Source organism: Vanessa atalanta, chromosome 23 (assembly GCF_905147765.1).
Source record: "Vanessa atalanta chromosome 23, ilVanAtal1.2, whole genome shotgun sequence".
Taxonomy (NCBI): Eukaryota; Metazoa; Arthropoda; class Insecta; order Lepidoptera; family Nymphalidae; genus Vanessa; species Vanessa atalanta.
The window spans coordinates 4580428-4606561 of record NC_061893.1 but is presented as its reverse complement, the minus strand read 5'-3'; the positions used below and the strand labels follow the sequence as shown (position 1 = coordinate 4606561).

Sequence of the window (26134 nt, the reverse complement as noted above, 5' to 3'; positions counted from 1 at the left end):
AATTTAACTTTCATTGTTTTTTTATTTTTATTCTTCCTTATATAAATTGCAACTAAGTATTTAATAATGTCACTTTTTCGCATAGAATTATTTATCAGCTAGTGTAATTATTATTTTGCCATTGTTATCATTATTATTATTATATATCATGTCATTATTTTAGTTCAGTTTGTTTTGATTTAATTATAAATTACAATAAACAATATCTTCTTCTGTTGTAGTTCCTTATTAAATTATTAAATACTCAATATTGAAATGTAATTTACGTAACAAGATAAAAACTAGGAACTCAATTTATATATATCGATATATATCGAAGTATAATTAAGTACATGTTAATACAGCCTTATCGTTATCACGAAAATAGACAAAAAGACAACTTCAAATGTTCTGTCAATTAGGTGTATTCCACTTGTACAAATTTAATATATTTAATTTTTCTTTTTTTATTAACAACGGCTTTATTTTGACTAAAAGTTTCGATACATTCATCCACAAAATATGACATTATAAATTCGAATACGCTCAACAATTATACTAAAAGCTATAAATAAGAATACCGTTCTTAGTTTATCATTCAATCAATAATACACCCTTTACCACTCCAGCTGTCCAAACCAATACCATAAACAAGCTATCTTCAGCAATACATTATTTCTACTTATCTATGACCATAACACGAAACCAGGGATCTATTTTATTATAAAGTGCATTGTCTATGGAGGAGCTCGGTCGGCCGAACGTAAATAATTTAACTGTCTTAAAAGATTCAAAAATAGTTCCTAACATTGCCCCCCTTAATATGTACACCATTTCTCAGGCCATAACTGGATTTAAACGGCGCGTTACAATATCACAGGACACGCCTCTTGATATAAATATAGTTGTCTCTTTTTAACTTAGGTCAAAGTAACCTAGCGCGTGCAGTCATCTCACTTTCGCGAAAGATCCTTCATGTGCTTACGTCGTTTTGAATTAGAGGAAAATGTTGTAACTATATGCATTTATTGTTTCACTTTGAACCTTTTAACAATAGACAGAAAGGCCAATTTTAAGCAAATGTGTACGTGATGGGGGAAGCGTTGAAGCGGGACGGTTAAGGAAAGAGACGGGGCGAGCCATTCTGTTAAAGTTAGTGAGTCCAAACGAGTTTTTATGTTTGGAAATCGTATTAAGCTTTTGTCGGAAACTGTTCCACTCAACGGGCATAGTTGAGGCGTTTGTGCGGTCAAACTATCACGTTTGAAGAGGTGGGGCAGCTGATTGGCTCGTTTTTGCTGATATCGTGTTTTGATTCGGTCGCGCGCGGTCGGTTAACGCGGGAACTTTTTGAACATAGAATTTTACTGAAACAAAATTTATACAGTGTTCGAATTTTAAAATGTCGGTTTATTTACGGTGAACTTAGAGTGTCAGTGTTTTGAGGACCTTATAACAAAATGTCGTCTGTGCATTCGGATGACGATCAGGAAGAGATCAATGTGGACTCTGATAGTAGACTATCAGGTCAATATGACAGAAGCATTGCTTCTGAAGATCGTGATTCCGAACATAGTTTTAATGAACGATATAGGGATTCTCCTAATGACCATATGACAGATACGCAGCAGAGAGTGAACTTACCTTTCAGTATATCTCGGTTATTAGGTAAACAATTTGAAGATATAGATAAACGTCGGAATTCCGGGGAGAGTGACGATAGAAGTGATCAGGACACAGAGTCAGAAAGTGCTAAAGACGATGCTAAAGAAACTGGGTTGCCTTTAAGTTTTTCTCATAACCCAGGTCTTTACCCAAACGGTAGTCTATTGCTAAGACCGGGGCTAGGCTTAGGAGGAGGTTATGGTTTTCCGAGTAATCCGGGGGTTGTAAGAGTGCCGGCACATAGGGCTCTGGGTGCTTTGGGTGCATGGGGCGTAGCCCTAGACCCAATGAGGCAAGCTGCTGCTGCTGCTTTTGCACATCAAGTTGTAAAAGACAGATTAAATGGTGAGTGATATCTCTAAAAATATATACAATTTATAATATTCTTAATAATTTAAGTCTATTTTATTTAGTACGTTTTTGGATTCTGTGCTATATTTTCTATGATTTTTTTTCGACAAAATTTATATTTTATTTGTATGCAACTTTTTATGACGCACACGCTCACAGAATATATAGATATGTGAATAAAAAAAGGATTAAAAGTTTGTATTTTTAAAAGCATTTAGATCGGACCTAATGCGTGATATTATCTTAAAACATTAATATTCGCCATCTTCTCTGGGGTTAATTGATGTTAGTGTCTTTCTTTTTAAAAGATACAAATGTTTTTATGCTAACAAGACATTCGAAAAATCTAGTTATTAATTTCGAATACTAATGTAACTATCGCTCTCAATTGTCACGTTTAAGACATTTTTAAAAGGAATTTTACAGACGAGTTGACTTAGGTACTGGTACGAATGAAAAACTTCTAACGTATCAAAAATTTATCTCGAAGCCATAAATATTTTTAAGTAGTATGTAAATCGTATCTTTACTCAGCGGATAAAAAACAAACAGCCTTATCTGTCCGCATTTTATGCAATCTGTGTCGTCCACATAAAGGCGATATCCAGCAATTATGGTGAAGTGACACATCTAGGGCTACTTTTTTTTTGGGTGCTTTTTCCGGTCACGGCGCCTCGTCTACTGTAATTTGTCGCGCCGATTTCGGATTTGTGTCTAAAAAACCTTTTCAAATTCGAATAACCAACTGACTAAAATGGGGTGATTAACTGCGTTGAGATAAATTTGAATTCTTTTAATTACTGATGTAAAAGTACTTTAACATAAATGTGTCTATGCCTTTATACCTTTTCATAAATTTTTATGTCATAGTTTACCGGATTTTAAATATAATTTAGTGCAATTTTATGCACCCTGTGAATAATATAAATTTTCTATATAATATTCATCTTTGACATTCTTTTACAATTGCTTGATCGTTCCTTATATGATTACCTTGAAGTTTATATAAAAACAAAACAACTATCAAAACTTTTCTGCGAAAAAAGATTAAAACCGATCAAATCGGAACGCGTGTAAAGCGGAATTGGGTATTTTTTGCGACCACCCCGGTTCTGAGGAAGTGCGGACGTCCACTCTATAATTGAGACAATAGGTAGCGTGCGTGCGTCGGAAATATTGATGTGGTGACTAAAAAACACCTTTGTCATTTTAGCGCCAATAATTTGACAGATCGTTTTTTTTTTAAATTGCCCGTTTCTTTGTATAGGAAGCGACTTATAAGTTTTTTTTATTTTTTTATTTGACCAGACAGAATTAGTATAAGAACATTTATATTTAACTTTTATTATTTTAAGTGGTACTCATCTGATAAAACATTAAATTACGTGGATTATGTAAAGGCAATAAAATACTGATACATTAGTAGTTATATTAAGAATTATTGCTAAAAATATATTGATACATAATATTTCCTTATTTAAATTAATACAGATCACATTAAGATAAGACAGAGAGATATCAAATTTAATCTCCATCCAATTTAAATTTATTTTTTAGGAATAAAATCAAAACTTGTTTTTTTTATTATAATGTCTATATTTCTTTTTTTTAGAAAAGTCTCGTAAATAAAATTGAATTCTGGAAAGGAAATATTTTTTTTCCGTATACATTTTTAATTACGTGATATCAAAGTATTACTTCGACGCCATCTTAAATGTCATTATGACGGCACTAATTTTTATTTCTAAATGAAGTTATTTACGCGAAAGAATCAAATTTGAAAGCGAAGTTTCTATATAAAATTGATTTAAATATTTCTTTTAATTGTGTCACGTGTGATAAGTACCTTCTTATGCAACTAAAATTAAACAGAAAAAAAAATTGTATTACAAGAATATTGTATTATAATATTTTTATACAATATTTTTTACATGTTACCATACTGCTGGTACCTACATAGCTATAAAAAAATCCTCAATATATAAAAATAAGAGGAATTGACTTTAAATTTGGATATTTATAGATGTCTATCAAATGGAAATAGTCCATTAGAATTAAATGGAACGGATGACATATATATATCTATAATTCAGCCTATTATGACTTTGTTTAAATTTATACACTGTATAAGTTGATCTATAATTAATTTTACTTAAAAAGTCGTAACATTTTTTGATTGTATATCAAATGTCAATAAAATTGTGATTAGTATTAAATTAAGAAATGCAGAAATAATTAAATAAAGGATATATAAATTAGATAACTCGTTAAATTATTATCTTTTAACGTATTTTTTTTTAATTTATTAGAATAGTTACATCTATTAATAAACTACTGAGATGACATTTTTGTACACTCATATACTGATTTTTGTACTGAGTAATAGAAGTACTAAGTTTGTTTTTTTTTTTTTTTGTTATTTGAGTATAGACTAACGTTTAATTCATTATTATTTTTTAGTTTATTGATTTGATCGCAATAATGTATATGTAGTTAAATAATCTAATTTGAAAATCGAATTGCATTCTGAAGAGAATGTTTAAAATATGTACCAAGATGAGGTCAGGAGTTACTAATCTTATTCTTTATTTAAAGTAGAAAGCAAAGTTAAATTATGAGATAAGCCAAATCATTTGGAGCGTATCTGAGTGGGACAGTCCGCTGGTTAGCGGTCAGCGTTGTCATTTACTGTCGTTAAGCTGAAAGTCAAGAATTTGTTTGTCATTTACCTTTTGAAAAAATAAGCAATTTCCGAAAAAATGTAAGAAAGATCAATAAGTAACTACTATTTCCGATTCCGATTTAGAGCTTTATAATTTACCAGATTGCAATCACGATGACTGGTCTGAAAGATTATCTATTTGGACAGAAGAAATTGCACAGAGCGTGAAAGAACAAGGAACAACGATCCGACTGTAGAGAGATCAGGACCATCAGCTTAACTTGCTTTATGAGGCAGGAGAGTGTAACACTGCCAATTTTATAACCTCGAAGTTATACTGAAAATATATTTTTACCATCATAATTTTCATCCATTATTATGTACCCAGACCATGTGCAGCCTTATTATAAGCCTAGCACGAGACCTACGCCACAGTCATCAAGTTTCTAAAGCATCATCAATTCAATCAATCAATATAGAAAATTATTTAACCGGTAATAAAACCGGTCATATTATAATTTGTCAAAATTAGATTTGTATCTGCAATTTAATTAATAAATAATTAAATATTTAGCAATCAACTAATTGAGTGTTGACTAATGTGGTTTATTTTTTTTTTAATTCTACCAATTCGGCCTCTTATACTAAGTGGTCTGCTTCGCTTAGATACTGGCACTACAAAAGTATAAGCCTCAACTACCCGTGACATTTATAATATCCCTTGTGCATGTAATTACACTGGGTCACTTACTCTTCGAATCGAAACTACATCTACTAAATGAATACATGAGATAAGAACTCACTTACATATCATTCATACAGAGTTACTTACTCATTAATAATATTAGTATAGAATGATAGATAACAGTTGAATGTTGGCAATAATTAATTTTGATTTAAAATATATAAACGTACACCAGCTACAAATTATGTTACAATTCAAATATCATCCACAAGTGTAACGACAGGAACAAGGGACATGACATCTTATTTCTCATGGATTGTGGTCTATTGGCAATTTAAAGATTGGTTAGAAAATTCTTACGACACCCAAATCTATGTTGAGATGTAATCTGTGCTGAGATGCAATTAAAAAAATATTGCACATTCAATCTTTGTCCGATTATATCATTCTTAAGTTAAACTGATGACATCCCAATCGATTTTTGAAACTAACTGTGCAATACATTATGTGATAGTGCACAAGTGTGTGCTCCAACAAAAGTATGAACACTTTCATCACTTTCATCAATATGATGATATATCCTGCGATCACATGCGTTAGTACGAGTATGACCGTACTTACCCGTGCGCTAAAGCGGTTTGAAATAAGCTTATTATAATTTCAATTTTTATTTAAATATAGAATTTTAATTAATTAATAATGACGACAATCTTCCGTAATTATTCCTAAAATACAACCGATTTAATTGATTTAATATTAAGTCGTCGGATCTCTTGTAAAAAGCTTGCACTCATCTTTTTATTTTTTTTAAATCGTCAGTAGCTCGATCCAAGTTATTGAGCAAGTATTTTCTTGTTTAATCTTATTTCCCTATCGATACCAATTTTTCTCAAGTCGATCGTGATCGTTTCGCGATCAATAGAGAGTGTAATCGGCCATGTTTCTCGTAATGAGCGGTCATTTCCGCCCTAACGGCCATTAGGAACCGCAGTTTTACTTAATGCTTACGTTACCAGACAGTCCGAGATAAAGATTGTTGTACACGATTAAGAAAATTAAAGATTTTTTATTATATTATTTTTTTATCTATAGTAGTAAATTTAAAATTTGGTTATTTAGAACTGTACCAGGATTGAAATAGTTACAAAACCAACTTAACCAAGAAACAAAATTGGGACACATAAAAAAAGTAGATACGTACAATTATAAAAAAAAAATACAATTCTAGTGTTCATTATCAGAGTAGGAAAAATGAATTTGAAAAATCGTTAATTCTCTTTCTTAATACCTATATAACACATACTAATAATAGTCTGTTGAATACAGATGTTTCATAGAGTTATTAAAATAGTTTCTAAGAATATAGATTATCACACTTTTAGAGAACAAAGATTAATAAATAAACTCTACCGTAAAGAAGTAATATATTATAACATCCACAAAAGATTAATTATAATGTTGTACCGCTATTTTCCGTAGAATCGAAATGACAGACCGGCTTTACTTAAATAATCTCTTAAAATAAACACTTTAATGAAGGAACTATTCCATCATCATTATAAAGAATATTTTAATTTAAATAATATTATACTAGTGGGTCCCGCGAAACTTCGCCTTCATTCAAATGTACTTTTAGGAAAATCGGAACATTTTTTTTTTAAATTTCATTTAATTGTAAACAGCAAGTCACATTTGGCGCCAAAATTATGAAACCTCATAAAATGTTGTTTAAGTTTCTCATTTTTTTTATACAGCCGTAGTACGACCTCTTACCGGCCAGTAACTTATTTCCGTTCTCTAAAATTAATTCTTTGTTAAATCATAACAATTTAATTTTCTGCGCTTCTACGACTGGGAGCTCTTCAAAATCTTCAAAATGACCATAACCGTTTTTTTTATGTAGCTAAATTCCCATAACCACTGGAACGAAATCGGCTTACGCTATTAATATATAAGATTTATTTATATTTTTATCTATAAAAAGAGTATAAGGATTTAACTAATAAACTAGACAAATTATTGTTTAAATATATTTATTAAATAGCTTTACAGTTGGGACTCAAATTACTGTCACCGCTATCAAATATCACCATCGCCTTGTAAACATATTATCGGAGTCAAATTTACATTCGTATCGGTACGATCAAGATGTTATCTAAATTAAATCAATCGAAAAAGATTGTTACTATGTTGACCTCTTGTGTTGAGATTATATTATTCATAATGTCGACTTTTGAATATGGAATATTCCTTAACTAGAAAGATATTTTTGGAGGCAAATTATAGGACAAACTTTTTTTTTTAATATTTTTTAAATAGTTTAGTTTCGAGGGTATTGACCAAGCGACAAAAAGAGTCACTTTTGAATAAAATATTTTTTTCTCTGCCAAATCAAACCATAGATCCCATTATCTTATGCTATGTTCTTATGCCTATAATTACACTCACTCACTGACCGTTCAAACTGGAAGTCATAAAAACAAAGTGTTGATGTTTGTCGATGGTATAACCGGGACTGGATTATGGATGGTAAAAGCGTTCATTACGAGTCATACCGCCGCTGGTGAAGAGTTCACAACGGTTTCGTGTGACACTCCTTTATAAAATATATAAAATACGTGGATCTTTAATAAATGATCGCGAGTTTAGACGATCACTACTGACTTTTTCATATTTTTCTTTACAACGTGACATATATTTGTGTTTTAAAGGAAATATGCTTATAAATATTTTAAGGGTTTGGAGATCAGCTCCGATTTAATCCACTTAATATCGATTCAAAACACAAAAAAAACGAACTTTTCTAAGAAAAACAACATTATTTAATGTCATTCCAACATATAAAAATAAATGGATGTTTCAATATATAACACTTCCATGAGATTGCGTATTCTATTGCATGTTTGGAAGAAATTGTATAAGAGTATGTTAAATATTCTAAATTATGTTAACATTTATTTAAATTTAAGTAGAATAAGTTCCGTATAATTTGCTTTGACAAGAGAGCTTTGGTCACGTGATACTCATACATGCAGCTGCGGTTTAATTAAACTAAAAATTCTGTAAGATATTGATTAAACCGAGTAAAATTAAAAACGTTTCGTGATATAAATGTATAATTGCATGTCTTGATATTTATATACGTACTTTAAGTATCATTTATCTTTTCTATTAATATAAATTTTTTGAAGAATCAGCCACCGACGGCAGATGATTTTACACGGAAGGCGAAAGCTGATATTGTTTCCGCGTTGAGTAGTAATTCGCAACTGTCCGAAATGCAAGCTCAAGGTCTTGAGTAGTATCAATAAAGCCTTTATTTATTTATTTATCGGCATAATAATTTCAGCTTTATTATTAATTTATTAAAATCAAACAATTAAATTAATTATAATATATTTAATTTAATTTAGTCTATTAAATTTTACTATCTTTGCCAGAATGAATAATACTATCATTTTTATTACATTTTATGTTAGTGTAATATTACGACGCAAATTGGTTGACGATAGACGCCATATTGGAAAATATATTAGTTGCTAATAAATAAATAGTATATTGAAAAGTTTATATGTAATAGCTACTTTATACTAACTAATAAATGACTATAATTTATACAATAATTTTATCGTAAGTTAGATTTTTTAATTAATCTTGTACACTCAGACCTTAACAAAGTCAGGGTCTTTATTTGAAAAATAATTAAAACGGATGCACGATTTGAAAAACAACCATTAAAAATCTTTCATGGACAACCTCGTAAAAATCTCTTTTCTGGTTTAGGTTGTGTTGATTATATTAGAATTAATAAAAGCGGACTTTTGGCAACCCTAACTAACAATCATGTAGGACGTATGTAAATAATTACAAGATCATTTTATAGACTTGTAATACAACGTATAACAGATTTAAAGTCTTGACAACAGATAACAAATACGAGTATGTAATCTGTGGCAACGACATTGTACAACCTCATTCTGTGATGTCTTTTTGAATTTCGAATTCGTGCTTGATCTTAGTTTGAATTGTGTTTATTTTTAATTGTTCCAATATTTTTACATACAATACAAGTTGTATTTACTGTTCAATAAGTCACTTGAATTCATATGCTGTTTGTTGTAACTGATGGTTTAAGCCGTTTCTTTAAAAATCAATAGTTGGCATATTATATTGATTACGGATAGTTACTATTTTTTTTTAAATAAATAAACACATATTACGTTAGTTTAATAACAAAAGTCGACGTCTATTTAGCCTTTATAATTTTTTATTTTTCATAAACAGCCTGTAACTTTCCCACTGCTGGGCTTAGGCCTCCTCTCCCTTTGAGGAGAAGGTTTGGAGCACATTCCACAACGCTGCTTCAATGCCGGATGGCGGAATACACATATGGCAGAATTTCGTTGAAATTAGACACATGCAGGTTTCCTCACGATGTTTTCCTTAACCGCCGAGCACGAGATGAATTATAAACACAAATTAAGCACATGAAAATTCGGTGGTAGTTGAACCCGAAATCATCGGTTAAGATGCAAGCGTTCTAATCACTGGGCCATCTCGGCTCTATAATATAAATTAATAAATAAACAGTCGAACCGATTTGTATTCACTACCTGTGAAGTCCGCCGACCAATCACTTAATGACGTGATGAATTTTGACGAGTAATTGACCTTTTAAAACACACAACTTTATTACTAACCGCTATTTGAGCCAATAAATGCGCCATTTTAAATGATGTTGCTAATATCATTTGTAGGAACTTAGGGCCCGTATTTATTATATTATTATTTCAGTAAAGTCATTTATAAATAAATCTAATTGACGTAAAGATGGCTTTGTTATTACATATATTTGCGGCGTTTATTTAAAAAGCAGACTGAGAAATGGGCCACCTGATGATAAGTGCCACCGCTAATAAACTCTCGCAATCTTTGCCGCTTGGTGGTAGGGCTTTATGCAAGACTGTCTGGGTAGGTACCATACATTCAACAGATATTGTACCGCCAAACAGTATACTTTGTAGTATTGTGTTCCGGATAGAAGCGTGAGTGCGCCAGTGTAACTTCGGAGATAGGGATACATAAGGGATATAACATCTTAGCTCCTAAGGTTGGTGGATCATTGGTGTAAAGTAAGGAATGGTTATTATTTCTTACAGCGCCAAGCCAATGGTGACCAGATACCATAACCACCTAACTATTACATAAAAAAGTCACTCGGCCACTTATCTTGGGAACTGAAATGATATTTGTGTCTGTAGTTACATTGCTGGTGACAAAATGCCAATAGGCAAGGGAAGAACGATATGACGCTAAACAAATAATTTCAATTTAAATATCACGCATGTTGTGTGCCAGAAGACAGCTCAATATTTTATTTTATAGTATCGCCGGATTATCGAAAGTCCAGCAGCCAGATGGGTCGTGGGTTAGTGTTAGTTCGTGGGTCTTTCTCTGTCGTGAGTTGAATCTAGATCATTAGGGCTATTCTGTTACCAGAAAGTCGAAACTCACCGCATAACACGAGCGTGAAATGTCAAATTTTGATATGCAAGGCTGATTATACTAATTATAAAATTTAAAGGATACACGTATACTGTCGGTTGTCAATATTTCACGAGTGAGATACTAAGTGAATTCTTTCAGAATCGCATTACAGCATTACCTATATCACCCGTGACGTTTCGAAAATCGCCAGACGGATTCCTTTGAATCACTTTTTCACAATTCCTTATTTTAATCGTAGTGTTAAAGACAAAGAAGGCAATTTTTCTGACACAAAAATTACCATTCAAAATTTAAATTATAATCCCATCTACCTTCGTATAAAATAATAAACTAAATTCACTTTTAGTTTTCATGAATGTTGGTACCTTCTCTGTGGACACTACCGCCTTATTAAATGAAATAATTCTAACAATAAGGTTTTATTTATGATATTTTAAAACACCATAACCTCCTTGGTCCCGTTTAACGTATGCCGCAAAATCATCGATACACTAAAACATTGGCACACCCTTCTCGGAATTTCCCGAGGGGTGTTATGAAAATTTGACGCGCCCCGATATGTGATGATATCCACACCGACTCCGTATAAAACCCTCATGTATTATAAATATTTTTTCATGGAAGCTTAGTTTACTATAAGAACATGTTTATGTCATAGAATGAATATTTTGCGATGTATATTTTGAAAAATAATTATATTTTTAATTTAAAAATATCTAATGTAATACATACGAATACGAATCATTCAAAAGTAAATTGATGAACGCCAAGGAGGTTTCATTGTAATCAGCGATTTCTTAAACACTTTAGATGGCAGACTAAACTCTAAAATAAGAATAAACTTACATCAACTAAAAACTAATAACTTATATAAGAAACGAAGTACGTTACTGTTTTAAAACTTATTTTAACTTAGAATTTGACTGTGACTTTACTCGTCTGGAATCGTAATTTGTAGTCATTTCTATATATTGTATGTATGAAGAGATATATAATACATACCTTCCTAGAGAGGATTTTAAGGTAAATAAAGGAATTTAATTTAATTGGTGGTAGAACTTGTACAAGCTCGTTAACTACTCTCTAACAATTATTGGAAAATTATATTACATATATGAAAGGAATATTCATATGGCGTTAATTGTTTACACAAATATATAATGATAAAAACATTACAACTATAATAAATTAATTTTATTATCGAACGCTGTAATAATATCAAGACTTTCTCTCTAACACTTTATTTTTATATTTTAAACATTGTATTAAGATAATTATTGTCATTATATTCATTACTCTTTCTAATATCAGTAATTTGACATTCGAAAGAACGAGACACAGCATATAAACATGCAACTTCTTTGTATACGAGTCTTAGAAAGACGTCTAGGTTATCCGAATAGATAAAATGTCTGCATTATCGACCCGAACCATGTGTAATATTTATCTAGTAAGGTATCACCTGAATTTTGATGTATTTTATCGGCAATCCATAACGTGATAGGTCATAAAAACCGCCATATTTCAAATGTGTTGATATACGAGAAAGCTACCGACGGAAGACGCGGACATACATAAAATATTATATTGCTATTTATAGCATACAGAGAGATTAGATCATTCAGGGGGACGTGTGACACGTAAAAGATCTGAATATTATTATGAATAAAGAGATATAAATACATGTATATACTATGTTTATTTATATAACGCTTTAATACACAACAAGCTGAACCTGCGGCTCTACCAGCACGAGATTTATAAAACTTTAACTATAGCGTACAAAACGACACGCCCCATTTAGGGGGGTTATTAAAAATGTGGCCTATATCCTTTCCTGATACAAACTATCTCCATACTAAATCTCACCCAAAGCAGTTCAGCAGTTTAAGCGTGAAGAGGTATCAGAAAGAGTTACTTTCGCATTTATAATATTATACGAGACATATCTATGCTTTATAAGCAATGAGGAGATATCTCTTTTGTAATGTTTAAGAAGAAAATAATAAAGTAATATATTGTATACCAAAACTTATTCTAGAAGGTCCAGCGTGTTTCGGAGAAGAAAGTGCTTCGCAATTTCATCCGTTTTAAATTTATTCTATTAATGTGAAAAACGAGATGAGATGAGATGTAATATATGTATGTAAGACATGAGCTTAGCTTAATTAATGTAGGATGAAAAATATATACTTAATCAATTAGATAAGAAATTATTTGGCGACTTTATACAGGCCCATCTGGATAGGTATGAGCCGGTTATCAGATATTCTTCCTACAAACAGATATACTTAGTAATAACAGGTACAAGAGGTCTTAGCTTCCAAGATTGGTAGCGCATTGGCGATGTAAGGAATGGATAAAATTTCTTACAACGCCAATGTCTTTGGGCGCTGGTCGCTAACCTATATAATAAAAAAAGAAAAATAATAATTAGCGCACATGGAATTACATTCTCCCAACAATATTCATGTGTGTCAACATAATTGTGTAGAGGTTTGAAGGGTGAGATTACAGGCAGGAGGGATATAAGGCCTTCGTTAAAATGGTTTTCGGAGTGTTAGTGGTGTGAGGAATTGTTTATAATTAAGTTAAGATTTAAGGCGTTACTTGTAACATATCATCATCATATATCACGTTAAATATTTAGAAATGACACGTAATAGTATATTTTATAATATTCTCTTGAAACAACTAAGAGTTGAACAAAAGAACAGAAATTATAAAAGTATGTTTTTTAAGTTTTTTTTTTTTATATCACATGTTTAAAATACAAATGTATATTTGAATAAAGGCGACTTTTTTTTATTTTAATATTGTTATCAACTTTTGAAGTAAAACAAAGGTTATAAAAAACGATCACTCAATAATATCATCGATGTTATAAAACGACTTATAAAATTATTAGAAAACGCAACATTGTAAAATTACAATTTTTTTTTTTTAAATAGAACTTCTTTTTACTATGATAAACCATAAAATACCAAACTAAATATGACCACAGAAATACCAAAGACCTAAATTATAATTTCAACGCCAGTGTAATTTAAAAAACAATTCCACAAAAATACCATTTAAACCTTAACAAAGGCTTATTACATGTATTTAAGTTTAATTTACATAAAAGAGAATCCGACTTATTATGGTCAATTAGGTTATGACATAATCCCAGTGGTCGCGATGACAACGCTTGGACAAAATTTTAATGACCAAAACAAGCGTGCGGGTAATAGCGGCTAATGCATGTGAATACACGATGGCTATAATTAGCTGCAAGTTGCTATGAAATACCTTAACAAAACTAAAAACTGTTATTTTACAGGGAAACAAATTATATTTGAAACGTTAATTTAAAAAAGTAGCTATCATGGAACGCCCGGTGGAAGGTAAACATCGTACGAAACTACGATGAATTTGAATTGGTTATTAAAATTAAAAGAAATTATATTTACAGAAATAAATGTTTTTTTTTATTATTATAATTGTACGATCTTTATAGTATACGCGCCACTTACACAAGAGGAATAGTGAGCGTCGTACCGTTTGCCGTCGCGGCATACGAGTAGGTCTTAACTCTAAGGCAAACCAATAAAGGTTTCACATCAAAAAGGTTTTAAGCTGTAAAATATTTTATGCAAATACCTTCTACACGTATTTTCTTTATTGCACACTTAACAAATCAAACGTATAGAACTAATAAAAACTTAATACCATTTCAGATAAACATAAATGTACAAATGTGTGTTAATAAAAAATAACAACACATTCGTTTATGTATGGACGTTATAAAAAACAGAGTTATTTACTTAAATTAATCTAATGGAAATATACGTAAATTTAAGCGTAATAAGAAACTACATGAATTTCAAATTTTATTACAAATAACCATTGCTTAACTTGTTTATTTCTAAGTTGCAATTTTAATCTAAGCATGCCTAGCACTGCCTCGTACCAGTAAAATATAATTTCCTCGAAATGTATGTGTATTTTTTCGTTTTATGTTTTCCTTATTTATTGCCCACAATGCTACACAATAAGTCACAGAATACAGAAAGAGCATAATTTTAAAAGAACTCGCTATCTTTAAGTGCACCGTAAACTGCACTACGTTTTAAAACCGTATACGGAGAAGTCGAAATAGTTAAAAGTACATATGGAAGAAGTGCACTAAATGTACAAGAGAAATGTAGCACTAAAAGGAAAACATCATAAAGATTGCCTTTGTTCAACCGAATGAATGCAACATTGTTCCTAAATGCAACCGAACTTGTATTCCGATTGCAACCCGCTTTCAACCACTGAATTTTCCATGAGTTTCACTGTACACTCGATTCGGATACGTTTGGTAACGTAACTAGCGGGGATTGGTATCGGTTGTTGTGTGCAATATGTATGAGTTTTTTGTCCGTTCATTTTTTCACTCCGGACCACTGTCCGACGTAATTGAAAAATGTTGCGTCGCGCTACCGTATTTTTGATTTCGAATCGGTGATTCAGTATTTACGAGCAATAAAGGCAATTCAGATGCAAGGCATAAAAGGTATGGAAAAATATTTTTATCGACTACAAATACGTTAATACTAAACGCGTTTTAATGTTGTGTGAAACGATTGATTGTTATATGGTAGTAATTAGCGTCAAATCGACATCGAAAACGATTCTAAGCCGTTAAACCTTTTCGAAAAATACAACAAGAAAAATATATTACACTGTAAATAATTTATAATTCAAACTTATGAGTAACGAGGAGGTGTTAAATCATACGGCACAGTGGGCTCAAGTGAGCAGGCGTGGACAAATACGACTATTGGAGTGATGGAACGACTACCTCTAATCCCCAGCGACGTCTAAGTCCAATTAGACGTCAAGCATTCGTCTTCCTACGCCTCCCTGTAGGGTGGCAAATAAATATGAGTGAGAATTTCCCGCTTTTAAATTTGAAATATGGAACGCTAGTGCCGCGAAATTTGAGTCGACGCTTTACGATGAATAATTTTTTAAATCGCGCCCGGGATGAGCTACTGAAAAATTAAGCAGATACATTGAAATGCGTTGTAATTATATTATCTGTGCTTTGTTTTTACAGCATCTTTATTATACTTTTTTTTAAACATAATATTAATAAAAATACTTAATCTTGGACCATTTATCTAGTATATAAATATAAAGTATAAATTAAAAAATTATAAAACAAAAAAAAACACAGAAGAGACAAATTTATTATAAATATCATATTTCGAATTCGTTCAGACTTCAACTTAAAGCAAGGGTGAAAGGGATTCAGCCCAAAGGGATAATATCATAAAGGGTTACCCCGAAACGGTTAAACCCTTCAATGTTAATTTGTTTGTTAATTTTTCTTCACGTTTAACTTAGTGTTATTACATTTAAAGTAACCCTCTTCATATTTTTGTTTTCATTTTCATGTTAATTGGCTTTGAAATATAAAAAAAGATAAGGCGTACGAATGAGAAACTGCGTAAAAAAAATCCTTTAGGAGCTTAATAAATTTTCAGATAAATTTAAATGATGAAAAATTATTTTTATATTTTATAATCCATAGTATACTATTATTAATAAATCAATGCTTATCTTGTATTATAAATGTTGATGGATCTAATCATTTCGATATTATTTTTTCTTCAAAAAGAACGGAAATTTATTATTTAAAAAAAAAAGACATTGTAGTTGTTGCCATAACATTCAACAATTTACAAAATCCAGTACCTACGCAATTTCATGAACACTATAAGATACCGTACAAAAAAATATATTTTCAACATCATCTTGCCAATGACGTGTAACAAATAATGCTTTAATTACATAATTTTAGATGTACAAGATAGAGTTAATTGCGAACGCAGCCGTAAGAGACAAAATATGTTTTATTTTTATAGAATTGTTTAAAAAAAGAATATATAACATCCCGTACACAAGTAACGCAAGCCATACCACGTGGGCACGCATGAATCATACCCTAACCAGATTAGACCCACCAAATCTTGTTATACCACCCTCCTCACTGATGCCGTGACGTAGGTATTTGTTACGTATACATTATATGGTTTTATATAATCTGTGGGATTGTAAACGATAATATCTATATTTACAATTTTTGGCGCAATTTTTTATTAATAATATATTTTATAGATACCTTAAAAAGTAATTTAACAGAATATCATTATTATTTGTGAAACATGATCTAGTTTTAGACTTATTGACTTATTTTTGTTTTATAAACATGTACTAGACTAGACTAGACTACGACTACACTAGACAAAGACCTTTTAAAATACGGCAAAGATCTCGAATCTCCACAATATCTCCATAAAGTCGTTTCCCGGCATCGTTTCACTTGGCTTAAGATCACCCTCGCTGCGTTGGTCGGTTGTTGGTCTCGTCTGGTACAACGGTCATCGGTCCGAAACACTCCATTGTCACTTCAGTTAGCTAATTTCGCATTCTGAAAATTTCTGAGCCAATAAACTCATTATCCTGCAAAGATACTTCCAGCATAGTTCACTTCAATACACGTTAAAGCAACTTCTGAATGTGAACGTGGACTACTTCCACAGTTAATGACGTATCTTTGAATACGAAATGCTGATACTGTAAATTAACTCCTCGTTCGACTTATAATATTTAAAAATATGTATGGATATATGATTTCAATGGTAACTACAACTATTTACTAAAGCGTCTGTTTAATCTGTTTCTAAATAAAGTTCTAAAGACAATACATTTTTAAACATGCATTGAATTATCTACAAATTTGTGAATTTTAAATACATTATTACTACTTATGTATACATAATATAATAACATGATTAATATTATTATTTAAAAAAATTGAATTCACGGTCGTTTCGGTACAAATGCATGTTTTACAAAAAAAAAAAATATTATCGAATGTAAAGTTATACACACAATTATTTGAAACATAATTCCTGGTCACGTAAGGCCGCCATTACACTCGCTCGACCAATTAAAACGAGTCGTTTAACTTCTTTCTGTTTAAAAGATTAAAATGAAATACGGACACGAAATTCAAATAGTTGTTTGTAAATTGGTATTTGATGAAATACTTTTATATTATTGTTTTTTTATGATCTATAAATTAGATCTTTATGATAACAATATAAATTCTGTATGTATATTTTTTTATTTTTTTATTCGAAATTAATTAAAACATAATATATTTAGCACAAATAAGGATAGCTTATAAACATAAATATCAAAAGATACGATATAATTTGGCCGCTTAAAAAACCGAGCCCGTTTATTAAAGCAAAAAATATAAAAACTATTTGAATCTATTTTCGATTACTATAAAATTGCAAATAAACAACTAAGGCCTTTGTTGTTCAACAAAGGTTAAAAATTAAATGAATTTTAACGACCGCATTGCCGATGAGGTTTGATTGTGGAGGATCATATTATAAGGCACCATTGGCATTGAATGCAATACTAGTTAGTATCGACATGATCTCATCATACGGGCCATTTAATGCAAATCGATCTATTACGGAAAACACCGATCATTACCGACCGCTGGACCAATCAGAGCGCGCCGCTTGAACGAATGTAATTTATTGAGTTTCGAATTTTAAAAACGTAATCACCTCCCGCCATCTTGGGAGTAATTTCGAAAAGAGAATTGTAACTGGCAGTTTAAAACGATTGCTAACAATTACGACTTCTTTTTTAAAGAACCTTTTTGGCTATTACGAGATTTCTTGCGGTTTGATCTCCAAGTTAAGTTTCCACGAACGCCTATGTAATTTAACATTTATTAAGGATGAAAAATGTTGATTACAGTGTACGTATTACAATACCAATCGTAGCGATTCATACTTGATGCGGACTTTAATGAGTTTTTTATTTATTCATGGCATTCTGTAATCGTCGAACATTATTCAACTCGATTAAGTCGTGATTTCAATTACAAAGATAAGATTTAAATGTACGAGTAAGACTGAGTAATTTCTGGTATATTTCAGATGTTATTTTCTGATAAATCGCTACACCGGATTTGAATAATATTTATTCTTACTAATTTCCTTAAATGTCAGTCATCAAATTTGCTTATCGAAATATGAATTGACTATCATTTGTTTTTTTATGTACAAATAAATAATTAAATAACGTTTATCGAAAAGTTTTTAAATGTTGTAATGACAAGCGTTTCAGGATTTGCTTTAATTTTTTTTTAATTGTTATAATTTATTTAACGAAGTACTTAATAAAAAATGTATTTTGACAATTTTTTTTTCGGGCAACACTATAATTTGTTTTTATAATTTGAAAATTATAAAACGTCTAATGTTATTTTCAAATTACTTAATAATACTTACTACTTATAAGTGAAATTCATTTTGACATTTAGATATGTTCATAAATGTTTAATTGGATTTTAGTTGGGAGATAAATGTTAAATTATGAAAATCAATTTCGCAATTTTGAATAATTGTTAATTGGCAATCAATTATAATTTTAACGTCTCAATCAAGCTGATTGAAATTCTGGTTTTTACTTATTTTGTTAATCTATATTATAAATATGGTGGTTTTTTATGTTAAAAGTTTAAATAACGGGAAATATAGATAATAAATAGCAACATTTTATTTCCAGCTTCATTCCCAATCACGAGGCGGATCGGACATCCCTACCAAAACCGAACGCCGCCTAAGCGCAAGAAGCCGAGGACGTCCTTTACAAGAATGCAAATAGCAGAACTAGAAAAACGTTTCCACAAACAGAAGTACTTAGCGTCCGCCGAACGAGCGTCACTCGCTAAAACTTTAAAAATGACGGATGCGCAAGTCAAAACATGGTTTCAGAATAGAAGAACGAAATGGAGGTACGTTCAAAATCTTTTTTATTAAAGTTTTTTTTTTTAATACTAACGCTCAACTTTATACGGCCTAGCGCTGTCTACGTTTTAGTGTAGACCCTAATCTCTAAACCCTTATTGTCGTAGTAAATTCTAGCACATTTTTAACACTTTCCTTCAGAAAAAAAAGAAATAATATTCGAATATAATATAATTTGAAATAAAAAGCAAAGATGTATTTTATCTCTTTAATGAAAATATTAAAAAGTTTTTACATAATCCTGACGATCTATAAAGTGAAATCATCTTACCCTTAAAAGTTTAAATAGTAAAACTCTAGATTCAGAAACAGCGTCAACAAAGGAAAGTCAGTTTGAAACATCAAGCTGAACTTGATAATCTTTGGTCCTATATTTGACATATTCAGAGACAATGTAAAGTTAATTTGACGGATCAATGCAAAAACAAGAAGTTCTGTCGTCCCTTGTGACTGTACTCACTTCACTGTTTCCATTGTACTATTACTCATTACCGCGATGAAAAAAATACTATGTAAAGTTTACTTATTTTAAATCTTTTGTATTTATGGCTTATTGAGTCTTTTTAATATTTTTATTCTTTATTTTATGATAACTATTTGTCTTTCTCAAGAATAAACAACAATAAATAAATAAAAAATATTGGGTGCAAAGTGCTTGCGTTCATGTGCTCTTATTATTATTTGCACATATGCACATAATATATTTATTTGATATTCAGAGTAAGTGAACATTGTGGATCCTTTTTTTTTAAATTATTTATATGGGAAGACCACTTTGTATCAATCATAGACATTGGCACTGTATGAGAAATTTATGATATTATTCATGGAGGGAAAGGTATTTCATTTCATAAATTTCTTAGATTTATACAATTAAGTCTTAATTGAGAAATAAAAACATGAAAACCCATACGGATAAAACAAGTGAAGTTATAAAAATATAAAAGAACGATGTTTATTCTTATCGTGCAATGGAAACAATTCTTATTCAATTTCGTTAAGAGGAAAAACAATTGAAACACGATATCATGATCGTGGTGATTTTACTTATTGAGAGTAAGCAGATATGTAAATTACGAATATACTTCGGAATGGGAATATAAAAGTTTGTTGATAGGACATTTACTGTATATAAAACAAAAAAATATTGTGTATTTTTCTGTTGCAATTTTACTTGTTTGTATTTTCACCCTTTGAACCGGAAACAACAATACATATTCTTGTTTCCGGTTTAATGGGTATGTGAGTCAGTGTAAGCGCAACTCCATAGATTAGAAGCGCATCGATGATGTAAGGGATGGTTGATATTTCTTACAACGCTGATGTCACTTTAAGATACTGACTACTTAGTTTGAGATGGCCCGTATGCCGTAGGCCCGTCCGTTTAATAGTTACATAAAAAATATATATTTATTCTATAAATCGCTTAAATTATATTTGAGTATCATCGAGTCACCTTTGTCATGTCGGTTTAAAAATGGAAATGACATTTCTATATTTAAAACTTATAAGTTTTTTTTCATACTGTCATCATTAATAGTTTTATATAAATAAAACGATAATACGAATAAGTGTTAAGAAATCCTATTTTTTTGTATATCTATTCTTAAATAAATGGACAATTTATTGTCCATACATTTTATATATATTTTTAAAACGTTATAACGTTATAACATCATCATTGACAATATATATAAATATGTCAATTTTAAGTAATATAATTAAGATTTTGGACTAAGACGAAATACGAATAATATTCCACGTACAAATCCATAGGCTTGAAATAAAAAATTGTTATGTTTATACATACAATTATTAATATCGAAAAGATTAAGTATATTCGCTTATTAGTTTATCTTCTTTGGACAATAATAGGTACCTACTGTTGAAAGACATTATTTGATGTCTTTTGACCTAACAGCCTGTCTGTACAAAAAAAAAATGTCGATTAAACTTCATAAAAAGAAGCAACAACAAAATTATGAGATCTATTAAATAATAATACTTAATAACAATTAAAAAGTGATACTTATTTTATAATTTGCAATTTTCGCATCAAAGGTGAGTCGAGATGGCCAGTGGTTAGAACGCGTGCATCTTAACCGATGATTTCGGGTTCAAACCCAGGCAGGCACCACTGAAATTTCATGTGCTTAATTTGTGTTTATAATTCATCTCGTGCTCGGCGATGAAGGAAAACATCGTGAGGAAACCTGCATGTGTCTAATTTCAACGAAATTCAGCCACATGTGTATTCCGCCAACCCGCATTGGAGCAGCGTGGTGGAATATGCTCCGAACCTTCTCCTCAAAGGAGAAGAGGCCTTTATCCCAGCAGTGGGACATTTACGGGCTGCTAATGCTAATAATGTAATGCATCAAAGGTAAAAAGCTCCACGACACTATCCTTTTGTATACTATATAAAATGCATTCATATTTTTATATAACAGATTATAAATTTTATTAAATTTTGCCCTACGATGACGAAATATATATTTTTACACAATTTTGTGTCGTAAATATGTCTAGCATTCTTTGACACCGTTATATTTTAGTTAAGTTACATAGTTAAACTAAATTATAAACACACCTACTTATTTGCAAATAAATTACACTAACAATAAATTACATAATATACTGACACGAATAACATTGTGATTTTAAATTAAAATAATTACAGTTATATTAATATATATCGTGTTTATAAGAAGTTGTTTACATCATGTTAACATTAAAATTATGTTATTTTTTCAGTTATTATTGTGAAGACAACGAAATGTACAACATTTATATACATAATTGACTCTATCCTGATAGGTAATCCAAAAAGTCTGAAACAATATTTTTATCTTTTGCACATAGCACCAGTGGCGTAGCTAGGTGGACAATGGCCCCGGTGCATAGAAAAAGAAACGGGCCCTCACCCCCTCTTTAACTAATATTGCGCTTCAAAATTATAGATAGGAATAAAAATAGGATAAAGGATACATTGAGACGAACATTAGTATGCTAAATCCATATGTCATATCTATTCAAAGCTTAGGTTAGAGGGCCCCCTGAGCTCCGGGGCCCTGGTGCACTGCATCACCTGGCCCTACGATAGCTACGCCACTGCATAGCACACCACTACAATTAGTTCAAATCTTGCAAAAGTAATTAAAATAAAAATCTTTATTTGAATCCTTACTACTTAAGTAAAATAATTTTTACTTAAATTATTAAATAAATTGAATTACGATAACAAGACACATGTTTTATATATATACAGTCAAACCTACTGAATCTTGACTAGGTAAAACACTATAGTACTCTACATAAGCCTATATAGATTTAGGTGGTGTAGGTTAACATCATCAAATCTCCCAGTAAAATGTCAACGCGAACGGGGCGTGGGCGCAATTAGTTTATGTATGAGCGTATGTGTGCGTGTACCGTCATCATGAAACTGACAAGCTTACAATAAGACGTTAATCAACTTAACTATAACTCTCATATTAGCAAAATAAATAACAATATAAAAATTACTAACGACTTATTAATCTTTACTACGTAAAGTAAGACCAGGGCCGGATTTAGGGAATCTGGGGCTGCAGTCCTATGGCCTCTATAAAAGAGTGGCCTAAACGATAGATTCTAAAATAAATCGGCGGCGAAAATTGATAATTTTAATGTAATATACGTGTTGATATACTACATAACAAATATAGTATGCGATATATTTGATGTTTATTAAATAGAGTTTCGAAAGTTAAAAAAAATGAAAAGCTGACTGATAGAAATTGTTCAAATTAATTTGTATAATAGTAATAAGTGGGGGGGGGGGGGCTCTATTATTTTATTGTCCCAGGACGTACAGATCTCTAAATCTAACTTTGCGTGCTGCACGTTACAAAAATAAAACATATTCAATTTATTATCTTATACATTATTAAAATATCTACGTTTAATTAAGTACGTAATAATATAGACATTTGTATATTATTAATAAAATTAATTGAAAACATAAACCTAATATATTCATCGTTCGTGCGAAGCCAGAACTGATAGCTACTTAACACAGTAATAATATTCAAATAACGAAATATACAAAATTCCGAATCACTGTGAGACAATGCTGGTCTGGTTCGAATCGTGGTGGCGTTCTGATAATCGTCTAATGGACAAGCGGTGTTTGTGTACGGAGCTGATAAGAAACCGATAATACGGCGCCATGCCACCGTCGAGAAAAAACTCATGTGCTATACCACACGATAGGAACTTTCGTTTTATTGTTACCCGCCTCTGCAGGGAAGGGTTATGATATAAAATACATTTCATTAATTATTTTTAAATAGTGATATTTATTGGTTGAATAATTAGGAAGTTTTTTGTAATGCTATTTTTTTATATTTATACGATAAAAATAGTTTTGCGTTAGGGACTTTATACAGTATTATTACTTGTACTTTTCGAAGTAATTTCTTATAAAGTCCTAAATAGTCTAATGTGTTTAACACCACTCAACTATCATTGTAATCACTTTGACATGTCATTATTATAACTTATTTTAAAATCTTAAACTTTAATAAAACTGCTTTATAAAGGATAGCTTATCTTTAAGAGTTTTTAACCAGCCAAAGTGTAAAAAATAATTTCACTATAATAAGTAATTACTATAATACAATGGTAGTGATATCTAATTATAGTCATGATTTCATATTATAACACAAAGTCTCTCTGTCTGCCTTTCTGAACCCGATAAACTCATAAACTACCAAACAGTTTTCATACGTTTCCACCGATTGAGAGAGTGAGTAAGGAAAGGTTTAGGTGTAATCCATTAATCCAGAAATTTTACCGCCAAGCAGTAATAGTTAGTATGGTTGAGTTCTGGTTAAAAGGATGAATGTGCCAAACTACAGGCAAAAGCGACATAACATCTTAGTTCCCAAGGTTGGCTGTAGGTTGGCGCATTGGTGATGTGAGAAATTGTTCATATTTCTTAAAATGAAAATTTCTAGGTGGTAGCGGTCTACCTATCAAAAAAACAAAAGACATATACATTACATATGATTTGTTAAAACGTTTCATGACTACATACACATGCGGAACCGAGTCGGGTTGCTAGTTATATAATTATGTGAGCGATGACCGCCGCTTCATTCGCTTTTAATTTGGTTTCATATAGTTTGCCGGATTGGTGGACGTTTAAGTTTACTGAACTGCTAAGTGTCCTTGCCTTAAGTTATACGATATATAACCTTACTCTATCAACGTTCTGTATATTTCAAATGGAATTTAAATCGATACGATAGATATTTCTTGAGATTATTATACAAATATAATTATTAATACATGTTATTAGATATAAAAGTATAAACAGTAACAGTCTGTAAAAATTCCACAGTTGGATTAAGGCTTCCTCTCCTTTTGAATTGAAAATTTGTAGCGAATTAAACTACGCTAACAATGCAATGGATACATATTGGCAGAATTTCATTAAATAAGACACATGCAGGTTTCCTCAAGATGTTTTCCTTCATCGCCGCGCATAGGATGAATTTTAAACACAAAATGCACATGAAAATTAAGTGGTCACTGTACCTACCTAAACCTACCCTAAGTACATACAAATACTACGTACCTACTTATTACACAGCACAATCGTAACTGCAAGTTTTTTTATAATCTCTTCTTATTATTTGCATTTATAGTACTATTGAGTTTAAGTTTAATATTTCGCACCAAATAAAGTCCTGCTATATCTTTCTAGATATCGAATAAAAGCAACGTCGGGCCTCGAGATGTGTTACTCACTATAAAAATATCTATTATATTCGGTCGGTTTATCAGACGTCTCTTCGTATTAAGCAGCGGTGTTAATGGTTGCTTATCTGTTTGTTGTTTTGTTGTTATTTATTAAGTACCTGTTGTTTTGTTGTGTCGTTAAAGTTGAGTGGATTTTTTTGTTTGGATTTTTAACTGTCAAAAATGGAATGCGTTTAATTTTTTTTGAGTTGAACTAACTGTTGCTGCAAAAATGGAATGTTTCTAATTTTTTCCAAAAAAAAAATATTCTAATATTGCTGTCGAGGTAAATTATATTTTTTTGTATTATAAGTATTGTATAATAGATATCAAAAACATTAATATACTTCAAGTCACATCGCTTTTTATTTTTGCACGTAATAATAAGACATAATATACTTATTTGGTTGATGAACACCAATAAAATAAACATACTTAAATGTTAAGTAAAAATTACATTAAATTATACCAAAGTTTGTACCTTTACTACAGAAGACCTCAGCTCACATACTAAAGCGAGACTAAATAAAATTTTATAACACATAAAACTATATGTCAAATAATGTTTTTATAACATATGAAATGTTTTGAGCAAAAAGATAAGGTTTATTTTATGTCACTTTC

General features: G+C 30.8%; 1 protein-coding gene across 1 annotated transcript in view; it reads left to right on the top strand.

Moving 5' to 3' along the window:
- The first annotated feature begins 1439 nt into the window (after positions 1-1439).
- Positions 1440-26134, top strand: part of LOC125073183 (T-cell leukemia homeobox protein 2-like) — a 41614-nt gene continuing 16919 nt past the window's right edge. The window contains exons 1-2 of the mRNA XM_047683906.1: positions 1440-1989; positions 19482-19710. Coding sequence (XP_047539862.1) covers positions 1440-1989; positions 19482-19710 — 779 coding nt within the window. The remainder of the gene's footprint in view (positions 1990-19481; positions 19711-26134) is intronic.